Consider the following 14,007-nt stretch of genomic DNA (forward strand, 5'->3'; position numbering starts at 1 on the left):
GAAACTTGCGCAAATTTAGGGATTCTTTACTAACCATATTAGTTAATATCCTGTTCAAGCTGGCAAAACATTAAAGCTGCTGATCTTATTTTTCTCACAGTGCTTTTTCACTGCAAAGAAAACAAGAGACTTGCAGTTAAGACTGTGGTCCAGTCTCAAGTTGCTAAATTCTTAGTCTGGATATAAAACAGCTTCCACTGCTAATCTGAATGCTTTTGACTGCTTCATCTAAAGATAAATATATCCCTAAAAACCAAAGTCATGCCCTGACCTTCAGCTGTGATACCCAGATTTACTTCCACCTCTCAGAGAGACACGGTCCCTTCCCTTCCCTCCTCAGCCCAGGATACCTGCCTGGTCTCAGCTCCTACATTTGAGCAGACCCCAGCAGTCTAGAACACTCTGGGATCTACATGTGTTGCCCATAAGACATAGGTTTTGGCTCTCCTCGTCTATTTCAAGGTCAGAAGTAAGCAGTTTTCTACAGAAAATGGATTCAGAAGTGGATGTGACTTTCAGTAACACTGAAAGAAATATCAACACATATAAGCATACACTTAATTTCTACCGTAATTATTCATTAAAGAATGCGTTTATGCCCTCCCTGACCCCAAAAATATTAAGACCCCTTGAAAGCACAGCAGCTTTTGCAGTCACCTGGCACCCCTGCTGACAGTCTTAGCATGGAGATAACAGGCCAGAAGAGCAAGCAACACGCAGGTCAGGGAAGACACAAACTGGCAGGGCAGGACGAGGAAGTGGTGCTGGGGCTGAAGGCATCACCTGGCCAGGAATCTGCTGCAGCTGGCAGCTGCACCGGCTGGAGCTGGTCATCCCCCTTTCACTTCCTTCTCTGAGCGTGAAATTCTCTTGCTCATACTCGCAAGTGCATTCTCCCCTACACTGACACAAACGGATGTTCTGACACTACTTTAAGTCAATAATAAGTCTTCGTTATTACTGTGTATTTCTAGTTCTACATCATGCACTGATTAGTACTTTATTAGGTACTCTGTGTTTTGATACCACTTTATAATGCCACTGCGTCTAACAATCTTTGTGTGATCCTTCCTTGCCAGTTTCAACTCACAAAGCCTTGGCTCCAAAGTGAGGTCCATAAAAAAAGATGTAGTAGGCTTGTTGAAACAAAAAACAAAACAGTCAAAAGCTCTCCCCAGAGAAAGGCCAGCAGAAGACAAAGGTAGAAATATTCATGCAGTCACTAAGGGACATGAGAAATGTGTGTTCTGAATAAACACTCATCTTCAGTATGCAAGTACCATTACCTTTGCTGTCTCCCAAAGATCAGTGAGAATGGAAATCAATGATGCTGCCTTGTTAGAAAACACAAATCAAAGCACCAGTGACTTTGTAAAATCCCTTCTGTCACTTTGACCTTCTGGTGCCAGGCATCGCCAGAGATTCATTACCATTCGGTGTCAGTCTAAAGAGGAAACTGCGGCGCAACAGTATTTTCGAGTAACACACCAGCAGCAGGGATCGTAACAAAAGCTGGGAAGCTGAGTATACAAAGAAAAACAAGAATCCCATGACTGGATGCTTGCACTGCCTTGAGGACTGCATCCTCTCTTCTAACAAATACAAGCCACTTGTGCTACAGTCCATCTGTAGCCAGGTCCCTTCCTCACCATCCACACCTACTGCTTCCTGCAAAGAGCTGGGTCTCTTCTTGCCCAGTCGGTCGTGGTGGGAGCTACCACTACTGCCGTTACAGTTGCACCTTCTCCAGGGTCACCAACACGGTTAAATATCATAAATATGGGAAACAGCAGATCAGCCTTCTTTTAGAGAATCTCTCGTAAGAAAGAAGTGGGAGTGGGGGGTGGTACTAACCTGAGTCTCCAAGCTGGTGTAGGGACTAGGAGGTTCAATCTACAAAAAGAGCAGACAGAAACAGCCATTACTCTGGAATAATGGAAAAGAAGGTGTTTTGAGCCATTATTGGTCCAAAGTAGCGATGTTGGGATTTTGGTGGTGGTGGGGTTTTTTTGTTTGTTTGTTTTTAAGAGTGCCTCTTTTTCCAGACATCCTACATCGCACAGAAATTACAGGATCTCTACAATATTTGGATGACTGTAGGAAGTTGCAGTAACCAGAGTATATCAGAGACAGATTAGCTACAGAACAACTCAAGGCCACACACAGGCCCTTGCATCTTTGATTTAATCTTCTGCTACATTTCTTTCTTAGATTACAACTGACTGATGCTCCTGTAATTTCAAGGCATTAGAACCTTTCCAGAAAGTTGATTAGGACTTGATGATGATAGGGTTGGCCATATCCTTGGCAAAGCTTTTCCTCCCAATAGCTGCAGTTATGCCATGGTTATTCTGGTTTCCATTAAAATTTCATCCTGATGAATGTCTCTCTCCAGCTCTGCACACTGTATGTGTAAGTGCACTATGCACGTTCTGCCATCTGGCATCTTCCTTGGTGTCAAAAATCTGAACTCTTAACTTGGCTTGGCCAGAGAATTCAAACCTCATTAAAGAGCTTCTAAATACAAAAGCACAAAAATTGTCTACTTAGCCAGTTAATTAAGAGGCTAGAAAAAGATAACATCCCTACAGGAGACTGCATCATTAGTGTTCTGGGATTAGTGCTCAAGAAAAATCTTTAAAGGAACATCTTTTAAAGTATAAGGGATATTTAAATCCACAGTCCTGCTGGTCCAGGTATTACTCTGCAAGGCCTTGCTTTCTACAACATCCTGTTTAATTGGAAAGTCTAACAGAGTGGAACCAGGTCAATGATGCTTTTTCTTTAATCCATCCCATCTGTCAAAATTAGACAGCTTTAGTTTAGTAGAGTAAATTCTTGTCTGTCAGATTATCGGGCTCCTGAGACTAATTTTGTGTTTTGATATCTTCAGATACTCAGGTCATTGTGATTCTCACTTTCGCTAAATCAGAGAACAGAATGAAAAAAAATCTGGCTTTCCTCCAAGACAATATATATTACTCTTATTTTTAATTATGCCTATAAAGCAACTTTTGGTTTAATATTCACTGTAACTATACTAATGAAGAAACAAGATATCAACCTAGGAAAAAAAAAGTCAAGGAGGAAATTGGCCTTGAAACCCTTGATACATCTTTCCTCCACTCAGTACATCATGGGCCAGAGAGCACGCTGTGCCCAGCTGAAAGAGCCCACGATCTCCTCTGTCACACTGCTAACTTAAACGTAACCTTTCATCAACGTGTTCTAACACCAGAGTACCTCTATTATCCACATGTAGTAGATATTATCTGACAACTGGCCAAATGATATCAAGACTGGAAGGAAACTGAGAAACCTCACTGAAATCCAAATATCATGTTATCAGCTAAGCTAGAGGGGGGGGAATCATCTGGAGGTGAGAGAATTGGTGAGAGGAAACTTGTCCTTGGATGGCTTTACATTTCTAAAGACAAATGATGTCAGCACTCACAGCTCTTCTCTTACAGCCTTAGCAGGGATAAACTCATCCATTTTGCAGCCGGACTCTAAGCGATGCTAGTTTGGTCACAGCATTGCCCTACGCTGTCCCACTCACATTTATATCATAGCAGGAAGATCACAATACTGGCAGGTGTGTGCAGCAGATAGAATACAAAACGTGCCTAAATAGAGCAAAATACTACTGTAACAAAGAACGGCCCAGCTGCACAGACTCCCCTTTGGGAGATCATCTGGATTTTCTCAGTCGCTGCCAATTTGATCGCACACAAAAGCTTTTTCAGCATGTACTGTTCACTTCCAAATGACATTATTTCTATAAGAGGAAGCAGCTACTGTATGTATAAAACATCCTGGAAAGATCAGGGGATTCCTGTAATAGAAAAGGCTTCAGACTATTTAAAAGCCAGACAAATTAAGTCCAATGCTTGCTGAACAGAACAGATTTCTTATGGTAATTATTAATTTCAAAAGCTTTCCTGACTAAAGAAAATTGTAAATATAAACCAGGTTTTGAATGACATTATTTCACCATGTGGAATATGGTGCATCAGCATGGGCCTATTAAACTGTGATGCTACAGTGTTTCCTGTTTATTTTCCTCCTCCTCATTTTGGCTATGGTTACTTGTATTAACTTGTACAGGAGCCATTGTGCAGAGAAACTGTACTGTAGCACTGTGGGGGGACCCGTTTCCCCCCATCATTAGGAGCACACATCATTCATACATGTGACATGGCATTCGCTTCTGAATTATCTGAGAAGAAATGAAGCTTGGCTTTTATGGTCCAAAGTAGGAACAAACCAGGTAAGTTTCTTCTTCCCCATCTCACACTTGCATTTTTTTTTCCCCCTTTCTCCCAAAAGCAGTTCACACGCTACATGGCTGCCTCTCAGCATCCACTGACTGTGAACCAAAGAGGCTTTCCTGGTTTGTTTCTGGATGCCACCTTTCCCTTGCACAGAGGCTACTTCTTTCACGCGGTGCCTGGCTGCCCGCTCTACTTTTCTGTTTCGCTCGTGCAGTTCAGGTACCACGCTCATCACAGCTCTCGGAGCTGACCTGAGGGTCCCCAAAACACAACCGCGGAGAACCCATCCCAATTCTCTTTGAGCAAGGCAATAAGGAAGCTGAGGAGGGTGGAGAAGGAGGGAAGACATAGTCAAATTCAGTTTTCAACTGCAAAAAATAGTTTTAAAATCCAAGCTCAATGTAAGCAACTTAAAAGAAAGGCTTTCACTCTTACTGCAGGAAGGGGCATGTTCTTAAAATTATCTACCTATCACTAGTGCCAAATAAATATGTCACATTTGGGTAGATCCCACTGCCCTTCTCCTGGGCACGGCCCAATGCATGGTTATGTACGGTAACGTGCACAGGAACAGCCCGTGTGTGAGGGATGAGGGTACACACTTACTTTAAGTTACAGCCGCTCTGCTTTGTCCAACCTGCCTGCTCTCATTCATTATTAACTGCTAATGAAAGGCCTGAGCCAGAGAGCGAAGTTATCACTCATCCACGTCTCCACACAGAAATACTCAGGAGCAAACAGCAAAACAACCGGCACCATTCTGAGCAAAGTTCTGCTTGCTCCGTGTATGTTCCACTTCAACTCCACCGGGTCTCAGCAGCCTACCACAGTACCACAGGAGTTGTTACAACTGAACTCCGGGGACCTCAGCAATCATCCCATCTGAAATTTCAGACTGCCATTGTTCAAGTGCTATGAATCATTAATCTCCAGTGCCTGTGATCAAATGAAATCTGTAGCGGAATTGGAATGTAAACAGTATGACATTGCTGACACACTTCTCATGTTTAAAGACTGATCAGGGTAAGCCTGTTTACTACTGAAAGGTGACACTGAGCACAGCAACTGTGGTCTGCGGTTTGGTTATCATGTTTTTCGTAAAGGGTTAATGTTTTGCTCACATACAGGAAAGAAACAGTTTTCATAGACATTGCAACCTTCCCAAAGCAAAATTAAAGGATGGGAAGGCTGGGAGGAACTGAGGTACAGACAAATAAACCGACTATTCCAAAGTCATATGAGAAATATGAAAGAAATCCTTAAGTGACTGGTGAGACCTTGACCACAATAAATGTCTCTCCCCATACCACAAAAAAATGTTTTTTCTAGCATATTTCAAGAGACAGCAGGTTTGAAGACAGTAACTCAATCTACGCCTCAGTCTAATCACACGTATTTTTGGTGACAGTCCAAGACTGACTGCAGGAAAGTCCAGTGCTCAGACTCAGCAAAGTGCTGTTGGCTGTGCTGGACCCGATCCTGCAGACATGCCTTCCATCTCCCCGGCCCTTCCATCACTTCTGCACTGCACACTTCTGGTTCCCACACAGCTGTATTCAGCTTTGATGAGCATGACAGGCACTTAAAAAGTTTGTTGGGTTTTGGTTTTTGTTTTTTTTTTTTTTTTTACTTGATGGGCTGATTTTCACTCAGTTTCTAGTCACTTCTCTCCATGCCTGGAGGCCGCACGGATCTGCTCGTGGCTTGGCGTGGGGCAGCAGCTCCCCAGAAGCAGTGCCAGTTGCAGGTGCCCTCGCCCCAGAACTGCAGCACTCACATCGCAGCAATTTTTGCACCCACGTTTTGCGCAGCTGAGCCCTGACCCACACAGGGGAACCAAATCAACTTGAAAAGGTCTTTTTAAATTTTATTTATTTGTTATGTATCATTTTACAGCTGAATCAGTTCCTTCACCCAGCTCATGACGCGAGGCGAGGAGAGCTGTGCTGGCACAGCAGAGGGGTGGCCAGCAAAGCCAGGAGGGAGAGGATATGAAGGAAGAGCCAGCAGTTGGGGACAGGGCAAGGAGGTAAGTAGCAGTAACAAATGCCAGCATCACCACCAAATACTTCCTCTCATGAAACCACAGTTTCAAACAAAGACACAAAACATTCACCTAAAAGTGACATTTCACACGTCCTCTCCAACAGCTCTGCTGCCTGCAAGGCAGGACCACATAACAGCAGCTCCCTGTGTGGGCAGTGCTGTTTTTACAAATTTCATTTGAGGGCTACAGCTATCCCAGGGCACTGTGGCTTCGTCTCTTTTGCTGACTCATTTTATGACCCAGGGGTTTGTTAGCCTGCCAGCCTGTGGTTTTCATCCTATGCTCAAATTTGGCTCAAGACCTTTCACAGAAACAAAAAACAAAACAAAACAGGATTGGAAGGGACCTCCTGGAGTGTTATTTCACCACATTTCTGCCCATCTCTCCACTACCGAGGGGGAACATAAGTCAGGTAACCTCCCACACATCGCAAGGACAGCGGTGGCACAGGCGCCCCAGAGCAGCACCCTGGGTACAAACGCACGGAGTTTCCCTGCAGACGGAGGGTGTGCGGCATGTCCCTGCAACGAAACCCAGCATCTTATTACAGGAAGTGTTCAGTAACCTTAATTGTACCCTTAGATATAAGTCACATTAACAGCCGCCTCTACACCACCAGCTAGCTTACACACGCTGACTTATTTGGGGCAGAGACACTTCCTGGCAGCGCCAGTACCGCGAGCCTGGACGGGAGCTGCTGGGCAGGGGTACAGGCAATCCTAAAGTCACCCAGCTCACATCCCCTGTGTGCAAGGCACAGGGGTCATGGCAGCAATATCTCCAACGCGCTTAGGCGCTTTCTAAGGGGCTTGCGCAACAGTATGTCATTTAAATATCAAGAAAACAAAACCCGAAAATGCTCTTGCAGATCTGCTTTTTATCACGCTGCCCACCATCACGAGCTGCACCAACGTTTGCGAGCACTGACTCGAGGGGAAGGGTAGGAAGGGTGAGCATTACCAGGGTGGTCTATGCGACACTAGCCTGATTTTTTTTTTGTCTTAGCATCACTTCACAGGCTCCGTAAGTGTTTGCATAAAGAAGAAAAGATGGGAAGAACTCACTAGTACTGATGTACCCAGAGCCTCAGTGTAACTGCTCTGCAAGGGACCCTTTCAAGCAAATACACCAGCTCCATAAAAATCTCAGCTTGTCATCACAGGCCACATAAATCATAATTTTATTATTTCTGCTGGACATCTTAACACACATCCAGGAGGCTCTTGTACACAGGTGTAAAAGTTACTATTTGACTTCTTTTTTTCCTCCTCAAAGGCAGCTAGGAGAAAGGAAAAAGACTACAGAGAACGTTTCCTACTACATATTAAGAACAATTATTCAATGAAAGACTGATCTTGAAATGCCAAGACTGGAAATTAGCACATTTGCACCATTTCCCTCCCCACACTAACATTGTTGGAATGAATAGTGGTTCTCAGGAAGAAATTACTGTGTTATCAATATACCAATCTTTCCACCACTTACTACAGCTGCAATGGTCTGGAAACAAACACTTAGTGAAGACTGGATTTCAGCCTGTGCAGCAGGCTCTAGGCAAGCAGTGGCTGAAGCCAAGCCTGAAGCGTGAACAACTTCCCGTTACACCAACTAATGGTGCAGAAAAGGGGCAGCCGACTCATCTGCTCTGCAAGCCACATATCCGAATTTTCATATGACGAAGAGCTACAGACACTTACAATGTCCTTTGAAGAGACAGAAGGGAGCAGAGGGGAGCAATGACAACAGCTGCCGAGGAGCAGAAACACTGAAGGATGTAGTTAGCACGAAGCAACCCCCTGGGACAACCAGTAGGTCCAGGCTGCGCCCTGCCTGCTGGCTCCCTTCCTCCAGCAGCGGGGTCTCGTGTCACCCAGTAACCCAGTGACAGCACAGCCCCATTGCAGGTCACGCAGTGCCGGGGGCAGGATGGCAGCTGCTTCTCACTGCCTGAGAGCCACCACCCGCTACGTCTGGTAGAGACCTGAGCTCAGGTCTCAGCCCTGCAATCGGTCCCGTGCGTGGCACAGACAGACACCGAAGCCCCACGGGAGGGGAGAACTCCTGCAGGAAAGCCAGCGTGAGGAAGATGCACACCCCTTCCAGGGGCTCCTCGCTGAGCTAGCGCCAGTGACACGATGTGGCCATAATGGAGGTGGAGCAACCCCAGCCAAACGCGATGGGTGGTCCCGCAGCTCCTGCAAGCTCTCAGGATGCTGGAACGTGCAGAGGCTGCTCCAAACCACTGAGTTGCAATTAGTGCACTCACTGCTAATAGCCTCATTGGTACACAGCTTAACGAACCTGTTCTTCAGTAGCAACATCAGCCCACGTGGCCACTGCCAGCCCTTAATTTTGACAAATGAAGTGTTTGTGTGGCCAAATTGGAGAACTGATTCTAACTAAAACCAAACCGTTGGGGGGAAATACATTTAAGCAAGATCGTTTCCTCATCTAGTTTACTGAGAAACTGCAAAGACTGGGAGGGCTGCTCAAGCCAAGACATCCACTAAAATTTAAGACATGGAATCTCATGATCAGGTCCATGAAAGTACTATCTTGGTCAACTCCCTTAAGTACACAATACAGACGCTTAATTTGGATTCTTACTCTGCACGCTTTGGGCTATTCTCACTGTCCTCAGCTGTAGCATACCAAGGACAGAGTCCCAGGCAGAAAAATAATAGGAAGAAACAAAAACAAGAATATAAATACATTGAAACCACTTGTTATCCTTTAGAAGGAGAGGATATTGATCAAGTAAGGCTGGAGTGCAGGTGGGAAGAAACAAACTGTAGAAAAATACCTACTGAAAGGGGAAAGCAGCACATGCAGCAAAACCATGGAGAAAAAAGAACTCTGCAAAGATACCATTTGCAATACAAAAATTCAAGACAAAATAGCAAAATCTGAGATTGAGACCCCGAATGCTTACAGCTTTTCTCCCCGCTGCCCTTCCAAGCGCATTGAGGGTTCTGTCAGGATTACAATAACCCAGGTTACAGGGAATAAAAATAGCACACTGGTGAGTAACTTTATCAACACGTACCTGAGTGTGGCAAAGGCTTACCACCCTCTGCCACACCAGGACAGCTCTTCCATGTGAAAGAAAGGGCATTAGAAAGCATTTGGATATTAAGCCTGTGATAATGCATTAGGAATGTGAAGAGGCCCGAGCCACCAGGTTGTTGCTACTCAGCCACAGAGCAGCTGCAGGAAAGGGCAGTACCTCTGTATTTTCTTAACTTGAAACAAGTCAGCAGGACTTGAGACTTAACAGAGACAGCAGTTCACAGCTACTTAGTCCTTGGCTAGCTTGATACAGTTTGGTGAAGATTACCCACTCCATGCTGAGGTACTTATCAACTGGTAGAACAAAACATTCTGGTCAGAACTCTGGTCTGATGCCTCTGCACACCGACTCTGAATATTTCACTGCCAGAAACAACTACAGTTTCTTTAATAGCCAATGACTTTGGTAAAAATTGCTCTAACTCTTGGCTAGTAAATTAAATCTGTGTAGCTCCTTCAAAGCCAAAAAGCTGAGGGTCTGACCACGACTTGAGCATGGCATATGTGTCTTCTGTCAAATGAACAACCACATGCTTATCCAGTAGTTGAAGGGCGGCTCAGTTAGATCTAAGACCTGCTGGTTCCCTGCTTTTCCACAAAAATAAAAAACTGTTTTGTTACCTGCAGGAGCTCTACAGAAGACTACAGTCATTTACAGAACCTGAACTGCAGCAAGACGTACTATTCCTTACTCTGCAGTAATAGTGCCCAGAAATAGCCCAGAACTCTCAAATGCCTCCATAAAAACCATTACCCAAAATAAATCCATATCATCTTACCCAAACACTTAAGCCACAGACCGAATCTGCAGTCTGTTAAATCCTGAAATTCCAGTTACAAACGAAGCTGCTGCTATCCCCATCTTCGGTGTCTTTTAGCACCTGAAAAATATCTGCAGCTGCCAGCACAGCACAGACCCCTGACCTCAAGCCAGGGCCAGCTACAGCAGTACGCAGGTAGCAGTGGGGAGCTTTCCCAGATGTCCCTAAGATACGCCTGGCCACAGAGATGCTGCTGCCCGAGTACTGCTTTGACATTTTGAACATGTTAGCTACCCAGGCCAGACACGCTGTCTCAGAGGTATGAGCTGAAAGACAGTTAATGTTTTAACTTATTAACTCTGGGCAGGCTTATCTTTGAGCCTTGACACTTTAATACAGTATAGCTGCTCCGACAACACCTTTTTGAATCTGTGCTTAAGAATGATACATCTGATCAATTCAGAGCAAGGGTCAACTGTCATGCTTTCTTTAATAATTTATTAAGAACTGGCAGGAGCAGTGGCTTTGCTGTGCTGTTCAGTTGTCCTAACAAACCGGACAGTTTGTTTCAGGCAGCAAACAAAATACAGCATGAAACTCAAATGCGTAAAAAGACTAGGAATACTAATCTAACAGATCAATATAACCAGGTTGTTTAGAGATGGCAAAGTGTACCCGATGATACTATAAGAAAAACATTTCTCCTGCCATGGCCCAGCTCATCTCCGAAAGCCCCACAGCTCCTTGTTGCTGCGAAAGGCAGCTTCACGCCCACTTCTCCAGCAGATGCTGCCACGGAAGCCCCGAGAGAGCAGCCCAGGAGGTACAGCCTGGGTATGGTTTCCAGTATAATTAGACTCAGGCACATGGATGGGGGTTATTTGTAGTTCTAGTGATGGAAAGGCAAAAGGAAAAAAAAATACACGTCCTTATGAACATTTTCACAACTTTAATAGAGCAAGAGGAGTCTATATTTATAGAGTAACCAAGTGTTATAAAAAGCTACATAAAAAAAGCACATGGAGGGAGACACTGATTCAGTTCAGTGTATAAGCATAGCATTTAAAGGAAAAAAGAACTCTTCCTGGCTGACAACCGCTCCAGTTGTCACTTACGAGAACAATCCCAAACCACTCTGCTTGAATATTATCTGAAACAGGACACAGTGCAGCAAATCAGCAGGAAGACCGTGACCGAATTCAAAGAGTGGGCTCATTTAAAGTTTCCAGACAAATATGTTACCAGAAGAAAATTAAAGCCTGCACTAAGGAACATGTTCAAAACTGAAACGAACAGCCGAAGAGGACAGACTTCAGGCACGACAAGCTTCAAAGCTGAGTCAGGGACTGCTACGGTGTGAACAGAAGTCAGCCAGCTACAAGTGAAACATGTAAGTCTTCTGCTGACTATCACAGGTAACCAAGCTGGAAATCTGTATCAGAGCTGGAAATCCACATCAAAGCACTTGGAAAAGAGCGAGCTACGGTGGTAGCCCAGCTTAAGTGGTGTCTGCACAATCCCAATAACAACAACAAACGAAAGAAAGCACGTTTTCACTAGATTTTGCCCTGGATAGAGAAAAAGACATCCACGTAACCCCTGGTCTCAAAGCAGGGTAAAGCTCAGCTCTTTGGTGACAGCCAGGCTCTGGAGGCATTTAACACTGTAAGCACTGGGTTCAGCTCTTCACCATCTTGCACCCTCCTGCAATCCCTCGGGGCCCGCCTGGCACAGAGCCTGGGTTGTGCCCCGAGCATTTCCATCCCGCTATTCTCATGTGCAGGATTTTTCAAAAGAATAAACTGAGGACAGCAAGTGGCTGGGAACACAACCGTAGGTCTTTTGGAACGGAAAGGGAAAAGAAAACAAAAAGACAAGGGGAAGTCAGCTTCATTAAGAAAATCCAGCTAAAAATCTTGAGGGTAATAGAATGAGAAGCAGCCTGTATAGCTTTATACAGAATAAAGCCTGCCAGACAAATTTAATTGCTTTATTTGTTCTTTGATAGAGTTACAGACAGAGTGGATTAAAGGAACACAGCGGAGGTCATATTTTTTGGATTTTAGGACAGCATCTGATACTGTGTCTCACAAAATCCTAATTGAAAAATTAATTCAAAAAGACTTGGGAAGGACCAGTGCACAGCACCGGAATTGAAAACTGGCTGCAGGACTGTAAACAAATGATAATGATAAATGGCACTGTATTGAGCTGAGGGGAGGTTGTATTAAACAAATTCATTAATGACCTGGAACAAGGATTAAAGAGCACGCTAACAAAATCTCAAGATTGCATTAAAGCCAGATTGCGTCTGACAGATGCCAGCCTGCCGTAAGGTGAAGAGCACAGGTCCAGCATCAGGATCCTGCCCCAGATCCCTGGCAGGCAGATCAGACACGCTCCGGTCACAGCCACCCATCATCCATCCCCCTTGCCCCCTCACACAGACCCATGCACTCTACATCTCCCCACCACTGGGCACCCTGTCAATAAACATCACTTTCTCTGTTTCCTGAGAGTCAAATGAGATGACGGGAGGAAGGCTGAGCGCTCCCTCCCTTCAGGCACAGCCAGAAAACAAGCCATCCCACCACTACAAATAGCACAACACCCTAAATCCTACCAAGATTTGTTTTCCCATTTCTCTGGTATAGCTTAAGAAATTGAGAGTTTATGGAATAATGGTGCTGAGAAATCAATTTAGGACCAGACACTTCCTCTGCATAAACTAACTACATTCCAATCTTTAAGAGAGGAGAGGAAAAAAAAAAAACCTACCACAAAAATAAACAAGCAAACCAACCAACCCAGAAACCCACCACAAAAAACCAAAACTGGGTCCTCCTGGGAGATTTTTGAACACAGAATTTGGTAATGCTGATCTTTAAAGGATGAAATAGGTGAATAATTTTAAGTACAGCTATTGATTTTCAGACTTTGGAAGTACTGAGGTTTAGTGCTACGCTTTAAGTTTAATCAATATGCTACAGGAAAAGATAAGGAATATGCACAGGTAGAACAGCAGTTTTGGCTCCCTTCTGCAGTTTTCGTGCCAGAACTAAAACATATTTTTCCCAAATAACAGAGCCTATCCATCATTTTTATTATCAGCCTGGATGCAGATCCAAGTTTCATCACTTGGTAAGTTGGAAAAAACTCTCATTAGCATCTGTGTGTGCAGGGAGCCCATAAGAACACCTCATTAACTCATTAAAGAGGATTCTCACAGAGATTAGCTTAGTCAATCCTTCATTTAGCTACCAATCCATTCATGTGATGCCATTAAGCCCCTCATAAACAGCCAAGTACTTAGTAATAATACACTGTAGGAGTTTGGTTTGTATCACTATACTAGTATACAGCACATTGGTATTGGTATCACTATACCGGTATACACTGCTATTGCATTTATGCTGCATCAATGTGAAAATTACTACAGCCCAAAATGATCATTTATTATCAACATACGTGAAACATGCCCACAAAATCAACTGAGCAGCTGAAGCCAGCATGGTTGTACTAAAATGGGACACATGGTTTGTTAATGCCCAATTCCAATGATTTTAAAGCAGTCTTGATCAAGCCTTGCTCAACATCACACATTTAGATAGTATGGCAAGAAACAGGCAGTCAAATGGTTGCATAATACCCAGTGCAAAGCAACTTCACTGCTGCTCACTGTCTGCACAGGGAAGCAGTCAGCAAGGAACCTCTCATCCCCATCGTGAATTTCCAGTTCTCCTTCTTTTCCCCCCCTTTCTTCTGTGCATCACTGCTGTCAGACCATCTGCAATCTATTTTCTGTAAGCCGCCTCTTCATAAACAGCACGGCTGCCTCTGCCAGGAGAAAACTCGC

The 14,007-nt window shown here is 44.4% G+C and overlaps 1 protein-coding gene across 2 annotated transcripts in view; it reads right to left on the reverse strand.

The window, feature by feature from the left end:
- The window catches only part of XYLT1 (xylosyltransferase 1), a 192,246-nt gene that overhangs the window by 137,374 nt on the left and 40,865 nt on the right, over nt 1-14,007 (reverse strand). The window contains exon 2 of one of the 2 annotated variants that reach the window (XM_075767886.1): nt 1,855-1,893. The exons of the other annotated variant lie outside the window; for it this stretch is intronic. Within the exon in view, the coding sequence (XP_075624001.1) occupies nt 1,855-1,893 (39 nt within the window). The remainder of the gene's footprint in view (nt 1-1,854; nt 1,894-14,007) is intronic. 2 annotated transcript variants of the gene reach the window in all.

Source organism: Balearica regulorum, chromosome 15, assembly GCF_011004875.1.
Source record: "Balearica regulorum gibbericeps isolate bBalReg1 chromosome 15, bBalReg1.pri, whole genome shotgun sequence".
NCBI classification, from domain to species: Eukaryota; Metazoa; Chordata; class Aves; order Gruiformes; family Gruidae; genus Balearica; species Balearica regulorum.